Below are 17,651 nucleotides of genomic sequence, written 5' to 3' on the forward strand. Positions count from 1 at the left end.
GTTTTCTTCCTCCACCAACACACAGCTTCCCTTTGTGTCTCGTGGAACCCGCCTGCTCCCGAGCTCGGGGGCTGCCCTCCCTGTCCGGCCGCCCAACACCCCCGGAGCGGGGCGTAAGAGCCAGGCCGACCCCGACCCGCTGGGCACTACCGGTGCCGCCGCGGAGCCTGGGAAAGGGCGGCCGCTCCCGCGGGATGACACGTCCAACGGGACGGAGCGCGAGGCGCGGCGCGGCCCGGCCCTCTCCGAACCTGGGCCCAGCGGCTGCCCCGGCCCGGCCCGGCCCATCCCTCACCTGCCGGCGGCGCCGCTGGGGCCCCGGGGGCGTCGTGCTGCGAAGGACGGGAGGGCAGGACGGAGGGAGGGAAGGGTGGACGGAGGAAGCCAGGCGGGGCGTCGCCGGCGGTCCTCTCAAGCTTTATTTTCTTCCTTCTCCGGTGGCAGTAGGAGCCGGAAGCGCCGGGCCGGAAAGAGGATGACGGTGGCAGCCTCTCTAGGCCGTCATGTCTATGGTCACAGCCATGGCAACCACCGCCAGCACCGCCCGGGAGGCTGCTCCAGCTCCGCCAAGTGCCGTGCCCGTGAGATGAGGCCGCCGGCTGGGAAAGGAAGGCCGCGGCAGAGAAGGAGCCTGCTCGACTGTGGGCGCGGATGAGCGCGCCTGGGAGACGCTGCTCGGTGCCGTGGCAGAAACTTTGCCCGAACCCACAGTGAGGAGGAAAAAAAGCGTATCTGTCGAGGAGATGATTGACATCATAAGCGCTGTGGAGAGCGGCAAGAAAAAGGCGGACATTGCAGCCAAGTACGGCATCAAGAGGAACTCCCTGTGTTCTATTATGAATAAGGAAAAAGTTTTGGAAGCCTTTGAAACTGTACGGTTGATCGTAAAAGGAAAAGGCTGAGGACTGCTTTTTATGATGACCTGGAGGAGGCATTAATGAAGTGGTACAGAACTGCACAGTGCTTGAATGTGCCAGTCAATGGCCCTATGTTGCACCTCAAGGTGAATGATTTTGCCCAGAAGCTTGGACACAGTGATTTTATATGCAGCAATGGCTGGCTCGATCGTTTCAAGTCCAGGTATGGTTTAGTTTCAGAGCTGAGCCTGTAGAAGCAGCTGCTGCTCCTGCAGTGGGTGCTCCAACTCTTTGGTATCAAAATGTGCTTCCTTATTTTTTAAATTATTATTAGCCAAAAAATGTGTTTTATATACAGGAGATTAAGTTGTTGTATCAGATGTTACCACATAACACATTTAAATTTAAAGGGGAAACTTGTTCTGTAGGTAAACAAAGCAAAGAGAGCATCACTGTAGTGGTGGGTACAAATATGGCTGGCTCTGAGGAACTTCCACTGCTCATTATAGGAAAAAGCAAAAATTCATATTCTTTCGAAGATGTGAAATCGCTGCCAGTGGATTATGAAGCAAATGATAGGGCATGCATGACTTTAGGAATCTTTGAACAGTGGATGCATAAACTTCATAACAGATTTCAAGCACAGCAGCACTAAGTGGTTATTCTTGTTGATTCTCTCTCAGCTCACACAGAAGAACCTGTGTTCTTTCCTCCAGACTGTTCTTCATGTATTGTTATGAAAGAAAGGATTATCAGAAGTCTAAAGTTTAAGTACAGCACTGTCTTATTAAGAGATTTGTTGACTGTGTAGAAAGTAATAAAGAGTTTATGCTGACCCTTCTTGATGCAATTGAGATGCTGTACCTGTGCTGGAGGGAAGTAGCACCAGAGACTATTGTAAAAAGTTACAATGGAGTAACTTTCAAATTAGAAACTGAGACAAATTATAATGACAATGAGGTTGAAAGTGATTTTGCTTTGATTTCACATGCACAGGCAGCTGGAGTACAGTTTCCAGAAGGCTTGTCTTTGGAAGAATATGCAGCTCTAGATGATGGCTTGGTAACTTATGAAGTGCCCACAAATAATGAAAGGATGTCTGCCAAAGAAAGTGCATCAGATAAAGCTGAGACGTTTGTTGGTGATGAGGATAAGGATGAAGATGATCGACTTCAGGGAGCTGAACAGCTTTTACCATCCAAAAATGAAGCTTTAGATACCCTTTGGAAGTTTCTCAGTAGTCAAGACACAGATGATTCTCTTTACAATTCCCTAGCTGACTTGGAGAATTTTATTCAACATGTAGCATGTGAATAAATATTTTCGCAAAGTGGGAAAGCATGTAATTGGATAAAAAGAAATATAATCAAAGGTAGTTAAATAAGAGGCATTGCTGAAATGTTCTCTAGTGTGTTTTTCTCAGGTACTTAGAAGAACATAACAAAACTGAAAAACGGCTATGAACTGAAATTTTCCACAAAATCAGGAGCAAACAACACATATTTGAGGTGGAGAGAGGGAGTAAGCTGAACCCTTTAAATGCTGACTGTGGAGGCAAAAGAAATTCTTTGAGCAGTTTGGTGCACTCAGGATAAACTGTTGACCACTTGGAATTCTTTCTTCAAGGAGAGACTAGCACTTCTACACAAAATTAATTTCACCAGTGTCGTAGTAAATATTTATCACCTTTTGCTTATTTAAATATTTAAAACCTTTATGCTTTCGATACATCAACACAAAATTGAATAACACAGAAAATACATGCTTAAATTCTGAGAAGTAAGGAATTTTAAAAAGAAGTATTTTTTGCCCTTCATCAAGAATTCTGGCTATCATTTACTCTTGCAGCAGATGATGAGCAGCAGAAAGTTATCTCAGCTTTGAATGTGTTGTTTTGTTTTCTTAAAAACTTCTCATGTGTGGATACGCTCGAATTGCATAATCATTTATCCAAGAGTCAAAAGGCAAACAACCTTTACTAGGTCTTTGAAGAGGTCGAAAAATAAGGTAATTCTCTTATTTTCAGCCTTTTTGGTGCATGGATTTGATGTAGGTCTTTGTGTGCAACTCCATGTATTTTTACAGTAAATTCAGAAAAAAACCCAAACCAAAACAGTATCTGCAGTAAAAACCTCACTCATGTTTTATTTTCAGTACTTAGAGGCCTTGCTTTAGGATTCAATGCACTAATGTGGTTTATCACTAGAAGTCCCACTATCAAGGATGCTGTTCACATGATTGCAGTGTGAAATTTTGTAAATCACAGTACATTTACATGTCTTTGAGTATGCATTCCAAACAATGTAATCATATCGGAGCCAAAATCCATTGTGTATATGACCTTATGGCCTTTTTCAAAACCTGTTTTAAATCTTTTCCATATCCATCAATTTTTTTTTTTTCAAAAGTTGGAGATAATAATTTTTCTCATTTAGAGGAAAAAGAAAATATTTTGTGGATGCCCTTTAGGAAGTTTGTGTAATAAAACATCTATTATGCTGCCTGTAATTAAATCATGAGAAAAACTCATGCATATGTGAATCTTCAATTTTAAATAAATAGTTTGGTTATAGCTTTGTTTACTTTTTTTTTCTGCTGTAGGACAGAAAGTAGTCTATCAAATTGTGGAATCATTTCAGAAAATGTATCAGATTGTTGGAAGACAGTGAAAATATTAGGATTGGTGAGAAAAAGCTTTTGGTTGTATGAGTGTTTTACTAGAACCCCTATCAAAAAGCCCCCACAACCTTCTGGTTTCTTGTTATGATATACATATTATGTGAATTTGTCTCGGTTTGAAAGACAGGTATTTTCTAAGGAAAGGTGAGAACCCCTTTCCTGAGATGCAGAGTGCAACCCCCTCCCTTTTAATTATTTTAGATTCAAATCAGAGGCTGTCAGGCAGAAGATATAGGGATAGGAATAACAGTTCTTTACTGATATCTAACAAGGCAAAATAGCAGAAACAACAACAGCTATAAAAATTGACAACAAAACAGAACAGTATAGCTCAGTTCCAGTCCCTTTTGGCCACAGGCTCCCTCTCCCTGTGCTCAGTTACCGGTGCTGTGGGGGCAGGGCAGGTCCCGCACAGTCGAAGAGGGCTGGGTGATGGCGGCAGCGGCCCAGGGGTGAGAGGGATGGAGGAGCGACTCCCTCCTCACGGTGTCAGTTGTGGTGCTCGGCAGAGTGTCTGGAGGTAGTAGGATGAAGTGGGAGAGCAGCAGAGTGGTGTTCGACGGCAGGGAACGTGGATCTCGATGCTGGGATGGCAGGGGAGATGCTAGCTCGGAGCACGGGCCGTCCTCCTACCACTCCACGAGCCAAGTGAGAGCCAGAGAGAGCCTGCTCCAGACCCCTCTCCCCTCTTTCCTTTTCCGGTCTCCCCCCCCTCCTCCACCCACCCCCCCTGCGAGAGAACTTTATAGTTTCTAAGGTGTAGCCACAACTACTTAGCATAACAATTGGGGAAATTCCACAGAAAGAAAAAGGATCAATTCAACCCCCAACAGAATTCCATCCAAAGGATATTCAGATTAAATAAGAAATTTCTGTTGAAATCCCAATAAATAAAGTCCTACATGGAGATGTATAGATTCTGTGAAAAAGGTATACTCCTTTGAATTATCTCTTCTATTTATTATTTTAAAATACAAATAAAAAATCTTTTTAATTAACAATCTGTGTCATGTTCTATTTGCTTAAATACTTTAGAACAAGCTTATTTGAAGTTAATCTAAATCCCACTGACATCTGCAGATAGCTTTCCTATAGTAATATTTTGATTTAAAATCTATTTATTTGCAGCAGCTTCTCCTGCTAAAAGCAAGTTTAGGGAAAAATTCCTCTTATCCGTATAGTAAATGTGTAATTTGTTATGATTTGACTGCATGTAGCCCTCACTGGCCTGGGTTCCAGATAAAGAAATTCTGTTTCCTTCTGAGAAAATTCAGTGTGAAAGTGTTGGATCTGAATGAGAAAGACTCATGTATGTAAGCAGCAAATCTTAGTTAAACAAGGGTTGACTCCACAAGAAATGTAACTTTTACAAGAAGAGGCTTCGAAAATCAGGAGATGGGACATAATGTCGTTAGCTGAAAAGGAAGGAAGTGAATTACTGAGTGTTGTCATACTCCCCCATAAAAACAACAAGAAGAATTTACTGATTTGGACTGAACTTTGAAGGTGAGTTGTGGAACTTGCATTATAAAACATACAGCCTGTCGAAATCATGTATCTTTAGAGAATATATGACTTTTTCATAGCCTCCTAGTTCATTCTGAGAAACCAAGCTAAAATGCACTCACTGAAACTGGTTCTGTAAGCCAGACACTTTATATTCTAACTCTATAGCTTTCAAAATTATTTAGGACCCCAAATGTTTCTGCTCACTTGGATTTTGGTCACATTTACAGTGAGTGAAAATGAAATCCATTCTGAAGTTGTTGCTGTTTCAGGTGTTTTGTCATGGGGAGATGCAGACTCCCAGATCTGAAGTGCTAACAGCGGGAAAGGAAGCAGTGCACTGTGTAAATGTTTGTCAGTTTATCCTGTGCATGCAGTTTGAGCTGGAGATTTCTTTACATTGTCTGGGTAAACGACCAGGACACTGGCTTTTTTCATCTTGGAATAGTATCTTTTGGAGTGAGAAAAATATAGCTTTAGATTGCATCATATTTAAAATGAAGAACCTTTTCTACAAAAGGCAGGTAACTAAGGCTGTTGTTTGCTTTAATATTAGTATGGACAGCAATGTGCTTTTTTCTCTGTAGCTTTTCTTTCATGCTATGGTTAGATAGTGATTATGTTCCTCAGTGTCGAGTCAGTAAGGTTGCTTTTGGTAACCCAAAAGTGACATAGCTGTGTTACAACACTGCATTAAAAAGTCAGATTGAAAGCTAGTTCAAACATTAGCTAGTATCTATCAAGGTTTTTATTGGAACCTACATCTTCTTTGTTTATTTTTGCTCTTTGCTATTTCAATAGCTGTTTGTGAGACTTCTGGTATTTGTGCCATGTTCTGCTTTGTAGCAAGCCCATATGGCCTGAAATCATAGAGAAGGGCAAGTAGAACATAAAAAAGGAGGAGTTAAAAGGTAGGGTCCTGATCTATTGAGATTCCCCTGCAGGAACTCAAGGAGAATTTGTAAGTCAGGTTAAGCAGAATTTTTTATTAAAAATCAGCATTGAGAGTCCTCTGTAAATCCATATCCATATATAATTTAACCCACAGAAATTATTATGAGATGTAACACCATAAGTTCTCTGAATTCTGGATAGCAAGAAATGGCCACCCACAATTCAGCTCCAAGTGACACAAGTTTGGGTTTGAGTTTTCTTCCCCAGAGCTAATGACACATGATCTGTGTAAACTGTCACTGCCCTGCCCAGAGCTCATCGACGTTCAGTAAGCAAATACACATTTGCCTAGAGACAAGGCAAGGCTGAAACAGCATTTCTGCATAAGAAGAGTTTCTGCAGAGTCTAGACATTTCAGTAAGAGTCAGATGAATTTGAAAATTAACATGGTTTTTCAGAAGTTAACTGAGAGACACTTGGTAATATGAAACTTGGCATCTGAATTAGAGATACTTACTATATGCTGTTTCCAACAACTGCTAAGCTATTTTTGAAAAGCTGGCACAATGGATATCAGTTTTACTGCTCTGAGAAAAAGTGGCTCTGGTGTTACATGTATACTCAACACATGGCAAAGGCAAACAATTCAAATTTGAATTACAATTCAAATTCAGTAGAGACAAACCCTTAATTTTCTGTGAGAGCTGAAGGTGACCAGACTCAGTGCATTATAAGTGAGCATGTGCAAAGAAGCAGGAGCAGATGTGACAAATACTATAGACATGCAACAGCAGGACAGGAATACAAGTACAGGCAGACAGAGCTACAGGCTTTTGGCTCTGCTTGTTGAATGAATACAAACAGCTCTCCAAAGCCTCATCAGGAGGCTTCCCCTATATGTCCTATTACCAGCCCAATCTTTTCAAAAGGCAATAGAAATTCTTTTACGAACCAAAAGAATTTTACGGTTTGATAATTTCTTGCCAAGTTGGCAATGTTGTTTTTCATACCCTTTCACCATGTAGAAGTTGGCAACAGAAATCCAAACTAGAAAAGGTAAAGCTGAAGTAAATATACAATAAAACTTGTCCTTTTTGTGTCCCATCCTCAGCTGGCCTTCACTCATCTCATGTAGATTTAGGTGCCCTAAATCATACACCACCTTCGGAGCTTTGTCAAAGTCTAATCTGGTGCCAACAGCTTGGCTGCCAGAGCTAACAGGAGAGCATTTGGCAAACATAATGCTCGGGTGGCTAGAAATTATGTTGCAATTTCATCTTAAATATTCATCGTTAAATAGCTTTAGTAAAGGGACTTGATCATTCCCTAACAATATCTACGCCATTATTTATACCCAGCCATAATGTGCATGTGCAACTTCAAACCTTCATTCCTTGTGAAATGCCTGCATCTGCAGTGATGATCTGTTGAGGACTAATACTGGGATGGCAGATAGCATCCTGGACAATCCATGAGATTATATGAAATTTATATTAATGTAAGCTTCCTAAGGAATTATTTGGAATGGGGATTAGGTAGCTTTATTAATTTAAAACTTCCTTCAGATTTCTTTATCCTCTCACCTCATCTCACACGGGGAGAGCCCAGTGGCTTGCACTGGTGCAGCCTCACAAAGGGGATTATTTTGAACAGTGTTCTTTGAGGGGAGCTCTGCTAGAGTTCAGAAGCCTACTGACCTGCAAGGATTTGGAACAAAACTTGCAATGTGTGGAAAACAGCCCATAGGATCTAGCCAGTGGGAGGTTTAACTGCTGCTCTGCCTCCCAAGTGAGCTGACCTAGCCTCTTATTAGGATGCTGACTCCTCAGGCAAGGCACATATTTGTGAAATTACATCCTCCAAAAGCAGCAATGCAGGTACTGGTTTGCTTTTAATCACTCATCCTTCTCTCTTCTTCCTGTCTGCCATTCCAGTTCCTCAGAGATTAAAAATTCCCTGTCAGCTGCCTGCCTGATCTGATCAGTCCCCCGGTTTGGAAACCTGGGACGGTTCTGAGCCATCCACACTCCTGACCTACACGCTTAAATATAGCACCTATATTTAGCAGGCTTTTTTTTTTGTTTGGGGGGGGTGGGTTGTTTGGTTGGTTGGTTGGTTGGTTGGTTGGTTTGGTTTGGTTTGGTTTGGTTTTTTTGTTGTTGTTGTGGTTTGGTTCGGTTTTAGTTTTTGTTGAGTATCAGATACTTGCATTCTCTAAAAGTATTTCCAGCTCTAGTGGGAAAAGAATGTGTTGTGAACCTAAAATGAACTCGTGAACACACGTGAACACACGTTTCTCTCTGTGTGGAGATAAAATTATAAAATTATAAGAATTTAAACCATGCTGAGATCTGCCCTTATTTACATTCAAGAAGGGTGTAGACTCAGGTTAGGTGTGGATTGACCTTTGCAGACATGGTAGAAGACATAAAGCTTCACAATTTAGTACTCAGAACCAAAACTGATTATGAGAGGAATTATATGTTCACTTCCAGGAAGCTTGTATTTCCTATAGGATGATATCTACAATTCTTTCCATCAGGGGTTTCATTAGCAACGATAAGTTAGGACTGACTTCTTTCATTCTTACTGTATCTGCCTGTGACTGGCTGAATGCCAGTTCTTACAGAATTTTAGTATTACTTGCCTCATGCTTAGGATACACCTAAGTATAAAACCCGTACCTTCTGACAGAAGATCAAGCCTCAGAGAGCAGGATATAGGCAACATAGCAGCCTGTCAGAACCACGACCTTTTTATTTCAGGTCACACGTGGTGCACCTACATTTAGGCACAGGGGTGTGACTGTGGCATGGACAGATGCATAGAAAAGGAGCCACAGGGGTTAAGGGGTATCAGTCTGTGTACTGCTATTAGGATATGTAATTGGGCTGCTAGTATATATACTGAAGTATATTTCACTGTCACAGCTGTCTACAGCGAACAAAAAAATATTTAATGAAGCTGTGCCATCGTATACTGCCGTCACAGACACTGATCAAAACACGGATCCGCCTGAAAATGTGCTGCAGTACATCCAACCCAGCTCTTAGAAAAGGATTTCTCCCCATATCAGACTCAGTCAGAAAGCCAAATTTATGATTTTTTTTTCAGGTAGTCTTGCAGCACTGCAGTAAGCTATACTGAACTGAAAATTAGATTTAAAGACATTGGTATTGAGAAGAAATGCTTTCTGCCACAAATGCCCTCAGCATATCCCTCCCTGGGTTGTGACTGATGGCATTTTGGATGCATATCAACAAAAAAACATTATCACCTGTATGAAGACCTGGTCAGTGATTAAATACACCCTATGTTGAGACTGGGTTCTCAGTGAAATACAAATTGTAGGCAAGACACTACTCACATTTCCATCTGAAAATGAGGGTGCAGATACATGATTTTCCAGGTTTCAGCATGGTTTCTGATTTCAGATTCTAGACAAAAGTGTAAAATTTGTGAAACAGCTTCCTTGGCACTGCAAAGGCTGTTGAAAACTTTTTGAGTTAGCAATATGTGAATTTAGTATAATCATCCTGACAAAGGGATGTATCACATATTAGCATCTGCGATGGTCAAATCAGTATTAAAACGTAATACCATATAGAAAGTGCTTCAACTGAATAATTTTTTTAATATGTGTTTCAAAAATATGTTTATTTTCTAATAATTAGCTATGTTTCATTGCTTCAGTCCAAGTTTCCACTTGCATAGAGGAACAGACAAAGTGTCTTCAGGACCACTAACACATTTTGATTCAGGGGCCTGCAGTTAAACAGGCACAGGCTGAAAACACAGGCTGAGAGGCTTCCAAACAGCCTCTTACTTGCATACACATTATAAATACAGTCTCTCTTCAGACTATCACAGTTTTTGCTTAAATATCTGTCTGGTTTAAAGCTGGATGCTGTTTCTTTAATTCTACTGGGACTATTAATATGCTTAAATATGTCCTCCAATTCTGCAACGCTGACTGTGACAGGACTGGGGGCTGCTTCCATGATTTTAAATGTTGGTTCATAACCCTACACTAGAACTGAGCACTTGGGTTAGGTCGTCTGAAGGTATTTAAATGGCAAACCATGGAAAAATAATTTTTTCAAGTCATCTAGGAACATAATTTGCCCCAGATCAGATATCTGTACTCTTAAATATAGTTAGTGGTTATTTGCATTTTTAGGAATGTGAGAAGCTTTTAAAACGTTTGTCATTAATGTTTCTTTAGAGTCTGGACTCTATATAAAGTATTTATGAAGTAAATGTCAGTAATTACAGTGAAAATATACAAAGAAATAAGTCGAGAACATTTAATTCAAGAATAGAAAAAGGAACCTAGATGGGAGGATCAAATGACAGCTGCCACAGCCTAAAAAAGTACCAAGCAACATTTAAGCAGCATTATTTTAGGACGTCAGAAATTATCTTCAAATGCTTTAGGTGTGGCTAGAAAAATTTTAGTACTCACATTACAGTTTGGATGTGCTGCTTTGTTTTTTTATGATCTAGTATTCCTGAAGGAATGTGCTTTTCAGATTTTAATCTCTTCTTATGAATTGTTCACAACTGAGAAAATACCTTCAAACATCCAGCTGAAGCACCCTAGTAATAAAAGTAAGGAGGATTTTTAAAAATCTAGTTTACTTTCCCTCAAGTACTTTGTCTCTACTCTTCATTTCACTAAATTCCCCGGTGATTGCACCCCAGACAGATTTCTGTTTGGTTTCCAATCCTTTACTTCATCAATCTAACTTCTTGTTATCTCTTTAAGAGAAATATTTCAATTTCTGCAGAGCACTGTGGGTTTTTTTCAAGCCAGATCTTAAGCCAGCATTGACTTGTAAGTGACAATTACTGAGTAGACACCATGTAAGACACACAGCACTGGCGTTTCATGTAAAGATAATTCACCAGCTGATGACTTTTTTCCACATTTTTAAATTGCTGACCATGCCTCTATCAAGTAAACTAGCACATGAAAGCCTGTGGCCAGACAAAGCTGTGATCCTTGCATGGAACACCCATGCAAAGATATCCACCCATGTATATGTTTCTTCTCTCACTCCCAGGAGCAGCCACAGAGAATTTCCATTCTCCAAAGGTTTTTCCTAAATTGCATGGATACTCCTTTTAACACTACATTTGTATTGTCTGCCATGTATCTATCTGTGCTGGGAGGTCTGCTGCTCTCCTGTGCCTGCTCAGCCATTTCTGTACAAAACAGCTTTATTCCTGATGCCAGAGACTCAGGAGTCAGCTCCTGATCTGAACAGGCTTTTGAACACGCTCGCATCCCTCTACGAGGTATCTCAAGCAAATTCATTCTTCCTAGCTTATTAAATGGCTCATCTTTTGGGGTCCACTTCTGGTCAGATATGTTCCTCAACCCTTGACCGAGAGTCGAAGGGAGCCCTCTCCTGACAACAGAGTTGCAGTGCCCAATGGCCCATTTGTTCCTTTAACTAGGACTTGGATTGTTTACGTCAACTGTGTACTTAGTACAAATTTGGGATACTGCAACCCTGCAGAAAATTTGCATTTCCATTTATATAATTTCAGTTTCTAATTCCAGCGTAAACCCTAATACATATGCATAGTTATTTTCAAAGAATGAAACAAATCTTTAACTAATAAATCGCTGTGCTGTTTCACAAAGAAGCGAAAGCCTGATCTTTCATAAATAAAAGGTCAGGAAGGTGACCCAAGCCTTTTAAAAAACTGATTATTTTTATTTCTGTTTCATTCCAGCACTGGCCTCAGAAGAACAAAAGTTGTACTTTGGGGTGTTCATCCCACCTTTATCCAACCTGCATTGAGAGAAAGATAGACTTCATGGAGTCCAACCTAGATTTCAAGGATAGGAGTCTAGGAAGGTTGTTGTGTGAAGGATTTTATTGGTGAATCCCCACTATGCTAGAGGAAAGCTCTGCTGGGGACTACCTACATCAGCTAGTAATTGTGTCTCTCTTGTGGTCAAATAACAAGATGACTTTGCTGACCAGACATTGTCCTTTGGGAAGTGCAGTTTCAGCTGTGGATTTTGCCTGAGGGAAAGCTGAGCTTCCAGGAGGATACATCTTTCAAAACACAGTCAGTATTACAATGGAATGGAGGCATCATCTATTTTAGGAATTTACACAAGTAACAAATAACTTAGGAATCTTTTGGCATGTGCAAAATGTATAATCCATGTACTGCTTTCCCAAAAATGAGTAGAAACGAAATGTCCAGCTACACTTCAATATAAGTCTGCCAATGCTCTCGATGAGCACTCTGAGGCCTTTTCCATTTCAGAGATTTTCGATCCTAGAAGTGTCTATTTGAACCAATTTTTTATTTTGTTAAAGGAAACTTAGATGCAAACTGAATATTTTCAAGTATAATTTTGTAGATACAAACATGTGGGTATTTTCAAGTTTAGTTTTGTATTTTATTTCTGTTCCTATTGAAGTATCCAAAATATTTCTGGCATGAAATAACAGCCTGTGTTATGCACATGGAAGAAAAAATAGAAAAAGAAAATAAAAGACAATTACAAGTCCAGTTAAGAAAAGAGATTCTTAAAACCGGCAGATACTTGTTTTGATGCTTTTATTGTCACTGTCATTTTAGTTATATTATATTGTTCCAGTTGGGGATAATATCTCATTGTTCTAAGCTTTGTTCTAATTTGTTCTAATGGTGACATTGGTTTCAGAAAGATCTAAAACTTTTCCTGAAGCATCTCTGTGGCTGAAGTAAAATGTAACTTGTCTTTTCATATAATCTAGATTTGAGTTTGTTGGAAAGAGACTTTTGTCATCTGCAACTCAGTCAGGCACTGCTTGCTCTGAAACAAATGCAACTGTGGATGCGGTTCCAGATCCCCATGAGATTTCTACACAAGGGTGGATTTTAGCCTTGATTCTGCAAATCTTACCGAGCTCAGCAGTCCGCAGAAGTGCCATTGCAGCTGACACTCTGGCTGACTAAAGAAGATCCCTGTGGGCTTTGCATAAACTCTTTTGCTTTAATGTTTGGTTTTTGTTTTTTATTTTTAATGTTGTTGTGAATTGCAATTTTCCATTCTTTCACAGCTACTTGTGGAAAATTTTATCTGTCCTTTCTCAACATATGTCAGAGACAGAAACAAGTCATTAAGAGACTAGCAGAACTTGGCTGGGTCTAGCCCCTGCCTGCACTTCAGAGCAGGTAGATTAGCTGCTGAAGACTGCAGCAGACAAGCTGCACTAGCAGGTTTGTAACAAAAGCCCTGTAACTAACCATCAGCTTGACACTTCACTTGAAAAAGTTTAGCTGTTGTTGTTCTCACAGGAAAAAGGAACAAGAAGAGCATGCAAGTGGCTACAGCATTGCAATACCTTTCTGTTTTTCTGAAAATGTCACTCCGATGATATCCTGTAATCTCAGTGATGCAAATCCTTCTCTATTAGGGAACAACATTAGCAAACAGCCTAGCTTTGTGGTCAGAAATGCCTTTTATACTCTAAAAACAAATGAAACAGTACAATTGAGCATGCACAAATGTTTCCAGATGGTAGCATACATTGTAAGTACACCGAAAATGTAGTGGTTTTACCTGTGAAGACACTTCTTTTTGCTAAGGTGCATTGTGGATCCTAGTAAATGCACTAAGGCCTATGAAATTATCAGATACAATCTACCCCTCATACAAGATCATCCATGACTGAAGCTACATGGGTTTCCAAATGCGCAAGTTTGATTTGCAGCAAAGTTGTCACTACAGCTTTTGGTTTCTGAATTTCAACTGTGAAGAGAGATACATGAAGACAGCAACCAAGGCAAAGGTACCAACCCTGCTTCCCAGGCAGGCAAAAGGAGCCTTCTGGGAGTACTTCAGGGGAGCATGATCCCAATGCTGCTGGGGGTGGATGGAGGTAACTGCCCTTGCTTGAGAGTCTGATCTGTCAGCATCCAAAATACCTTATTTCTCCTTCTCTACAATGAAAAAAAAATTAGAATAGTCAAATGCATGCAAAACTGCCTTCATATTCCTCTAAAATCTTAATTAAAAGATACTGTGGCCAAGAGTCATATTTCTTGTACTTTTATTTGCCTTCAAGATCATACTTCTGTACACAGCAGTAGATGGCTATGTAGATGGCTTTCAAGGGACAGTGATGAGTTGTTAGCTGAACATTTGTCAATTATAGTTGATGGGAACTTGAGGGGAAATGCTACAACCTACGTAGTAAGACTGAAAGGGAAAAGAGAAAAGTATATAGTTCTTTAGATTAGAAATACGGTGTAAAAAATCCAGCAAAGGTACAAAACAAACACAAATCCTTTCTTGTTTTCCCTTCCAGTTTCTCTATCCAGGTTTATGTTTTCATAATGGATGAGCAAGCTGGACTACAGAATGGGGTAAAACCACAAATATGCAGGGCAGGATAAATAAGAAGAACATGCTTGCAGCACATGGGCTATGTGGTATTAGAGTGCCAAAGTTGGGAAGGAGACGGGGAAGAAATGGTAAGGAGTATAGCACATCTTTTCTGTACATTAAAGCAATGAAAATACTGTTAAACAGTAAGACTTTGCCTACTGTTAACTAAAGTTCAAGGAAGGCTGAGGATGGACAATAGTGACAGCCTTGGGATCTGAGACTGCTCCTGAAAACACGGACAGGCTTTGCGTGTGCTGGCCACCAGCTCATTATCAGTTTTCCTCTTGCCAGATAAGGCAAAATCACCTCTGAGCACAGATAGTTGGCCTCAATTTCTGGACTTCCATCATTCAAACAGTCTATTTCAATTAGACAGTATTACTAATCCTTAGAGTTTCTGTCATTTTTTAACAGGAAAATCTTAAAAGTATTAGCAAGTCTCACCTCTGACATTTCTGTCTGATAAGTGTTAATGTGTATGACTATGACATTATATTAAAGAATATCTCCTAGAAATATTTGATTAGTTGGTCAGTGTACTGGTTTTAAAACTCAGAGCTCCTCTTTATCTACTTGTAGGTGCAAATGTTGCAACTTTGCTTTTTCTCTCCATTATTTTATGAAGTTCATAACCATACATTGCCAATACTATGCAACCAGTTCAGATTTTTAGTTAACTATACCATTCAAGTGGCTTAAATCTATCAACAAGCTGGTCATTAAATGAATCACTGACCTATTTCTTAGCTACTCAAGTGAAATAACCTGTAACTGATGACCTGTAAAAGCATCAGTATGTTAAGAAAAATTATTCGCTGGAGAAGCAGAGCAGCAATTGATCACTTCCCACCGATCTGAACAGAAACATTTACCAGCTTCAACAAATTCTGACCAGAAATCAGATTTTGGCAGACTGATGTCTAAGGGAAGTACAATGAAGCTCCTACACAGTGACCATTCAACCCTCCTTCCTTGGATTACTACTGGAAAATGTTATGTAAGTGTTTAAAATGTCTCTAACCTGTGATGCTCCAGAGTAAAATCTGGCACAATCTCCTCAACTCAGAGAGATTAATTTTAAACCTAGCACTTATTTCTACAGTGGAACAATCCAAATATATGGTCCAACCACTCTCCCTGCTTGGGTACCTGTATGGTTTAGATTCAGATCCAAATCCTGGGTCCTGGCTAGGCCCATCCTATATAGCGAGAATATTGAAATGTTTGGTTTAATTACCCACAGAGCACCACCCAACAGGAAATGCATGGAAGCCCTTGGCCAGCTCTAACATGTTTCTGAGTGTGTGGACAATGGTGGTGGGAACAGAGGACCGGGGTGGGGGGGATGACAACAATAGCATTTGGGGGAGCAACAGCCAAGGTCTGCACACACAGACAGAGACTGCCAAGGGGGAGCAAAAATAAAGAGGAAGGGACACAGGATTACCTTCCCCTTGCCACATCAATCAACCGTGGCACTGTGGGCCCCCATGCCAGGCCCTGCATCCTGGTGGGGATTGAAACTTTCTGTCCCCTGTCATCTGCAGCCATCATCATACTGGTGTCTCAGCACTTTCTTGCTAAGCCACCTGCTTGTAACAAAAAATGATGTGGTTTTCTGCTTTTTCCTCTTCTTCTGCATGAACCAGCCCAGAATACTCAGTTATAGGCTCCTAGGAGAGCCAGCCATTCATCCCATTCGCTGAAGACAACCCACTAGGGGGTTGCCTTTTGGGAGTGTAAATGCACACAGTCTCCCACCCCGATGTGGAAAGAATTACAGCTTGAAAACCAAGGCAGGAGGGGAGGCGCTATTGCTTAACCACCCTGAAAAGTGACATAAAACCTTCCTGCTAACATACATATATGAAGTTTTGTGTCTGATTTGTATTTGTATGATCTGTGGCAATGTGTGTAGATGAAAATAGAAGGTAATAAAGTCGGGAGTGAAAGGAGAGGAAGAGAGCAGGAGCTCTCTCTCACCTAGAGCATAAAGGTGGTTCAGCCAAGTGTGTGCCTGAAGAGCAGCTTCTGGTTTTTTTCTTCTCTCTTTTGCAATCATTGCTCGCTTGACAGGCCCAGACGGAATTACATCACTTCCTAAAACCCATCAAAGAGAGTCCATCTCCTGAAGAAATGCAGCTCAAATGCACCCCGGCAGGAAGCAGGAAATGTAGATGTTTGGGTGCAGCAGGGAGCCTGCCAGAGCACCTCTCAGGTGGGAGCGCTGCCGGCCAGCATGCGGAGCCCCGGGCTCATCACTCTGCTCTCTGCCCTGGCGCTGGCTGGAGGATCTGCTGGCAATGGTGAGTAAGAAAGCTTTCTCCTGCCGAGGTGGGACCGCGTGTCTTGCCCGCAGCAATGGGACCAAGTTGGAGGGGAACACCCTCCAAACTGAGTACTGGGAAAAAGATCTGTGGGGACTTGCTCTCTGCTGCTTTTTGCTGTGTTTACCCTCTCTGTTTTCAGCTGTTTTTTTTCAAAGCTTTGACTTTTTTTCCCTTAGACCTATCCCCAAACAGCAGCAAACAAATCCTACAATTCCTACATTTCCTAAACTGCAGGTGTGTAGAGAACTGGAGTTTCATGTAGACTCACCAGGCGTTTTGCTTCTAAGTTTAGTCATATTTTGAACTTTTTTAAACCCCATACCCATATCATCAGTGTTTAATAGCAAAGTAAAAGGCAAAGCACTGTTTCCATTCAAAAGGTGACTGCCGATTTCTGCAGTCCTGGTGCACTGAAACTGATTTAACAAAGGAACAGCTGATTCTGGAGACAAATATTTTGAAATCTCACCTGCAGAACAAAGTGTTCAGCACCAGGGACTTAGATTCTGACTCTCTGAAGAGAAGAACCATAAGTGGAAAAGCAGCTTGTGACAAAAGGCGCTGAGGCGCTGGGGTGTTACAAAGACTCTTGCCTGTTTGAAGGGGTTATTGGTTCCACTGGCATTTTGGCAGCCAGCGACTGAACACAACAGGCAGCTCTTGTAGTGAAACCTTGCTGAGGTAGTGCTTTGTAAGCCTTTTGATGTCAAACAAATCCCTGCCAAAGTGCCTTGGTATGGACTAGAAATTTGATGCCTCTGTGTTGCTGTAGCAAGTGGCAGTTTTTTCCTACCAAAAGCAGGCAAAGAAGATGGTCACTCTCAGATATCACTGGACTTCTCTTAATGTCCTAAAATGCACTGCTGGAATCAGTGTTTTGGTGTGAGTGCTTTTTCCCTGAAAAACAGTACTATAAGCAGGGTGTAGGGCTGGGCTGCAGGCTCCTGGTGTGCTGCTGAGCTGCTTGCACTTAGGAGAATT

The 17,651-nt window shown here is 41.1% G+C and overlaps 2 protein-coding genes across 13 annotated transcripts in view; one reads left to right on the plus strand and one right to left on the minus strand.

The window, feature by feature from the left end:
- ARFIP1 (ARF interacting protein 1) overlaps positions 1-935 on the minus strand; it is a 44,097-nt gene extending 43,162 nt beyond the window's left edge. For 6 of the 8 annotated variants that reach the window (XM_088163731.1, XM_088163734.1, XM_088163730.1 and 3 more), the window contains exon 1: positions 296-935. In XM_088163731.1, the coding sequence (XP_088019857.1) occupies positions 296-935 (640 nt within the window). The remainder of the gene's footprint in view (positions 1-295) is intronic. The other 2 variants (XM_088163737.1, XM_088163738.1) reach the window with 2 other exon arrangements.
- TMEM154 (transmembrane protein 154) overlaps positions 504-17,651 on the plus strand; it is a 38,186-nt gene continuing 21,038 nt past the window's right edge. For 2 of the 5 annotated variants that reach the window (XR_015803217.1, XM_088163739.1), the window contains exons 1-2: positions 521-1,080; positions 11,682-16,646. Coding sequence is in view for 2 of the 5 variants with exons in the window: in XM_088163739.1 (XP_088019865.1) it covers positions 16,580-16,646 (67 nt within the window). In the remaining 3 variants the exon portion in view is untranslated. Of the gene's footprint in view, positions 1,081-1,540; positions 3,430-11,681; positions 16,647-17,651 lie in introns of those variants that run through there. The other 3 variants (XM_088163740.1, XR_015803219.1, XR_015803218.1) reach the window with 3 other exon arrangements.

Source organism: Sturnus vulgaris, chromosome 4 (assembly GCF_052056855.1).
Source record: "Sturnus vulgaris isolate bStuVul1 chromosome 4, bStuVul1.hap1, whole genome shotgun sequence".
In the NCBI taxonomy this organism is placed as follows: Eukaryota; Metazoa; Chordata; class Aves; order Passeriformes; family Sturnidae; genus Sturnus; species Sturnus vulgaris.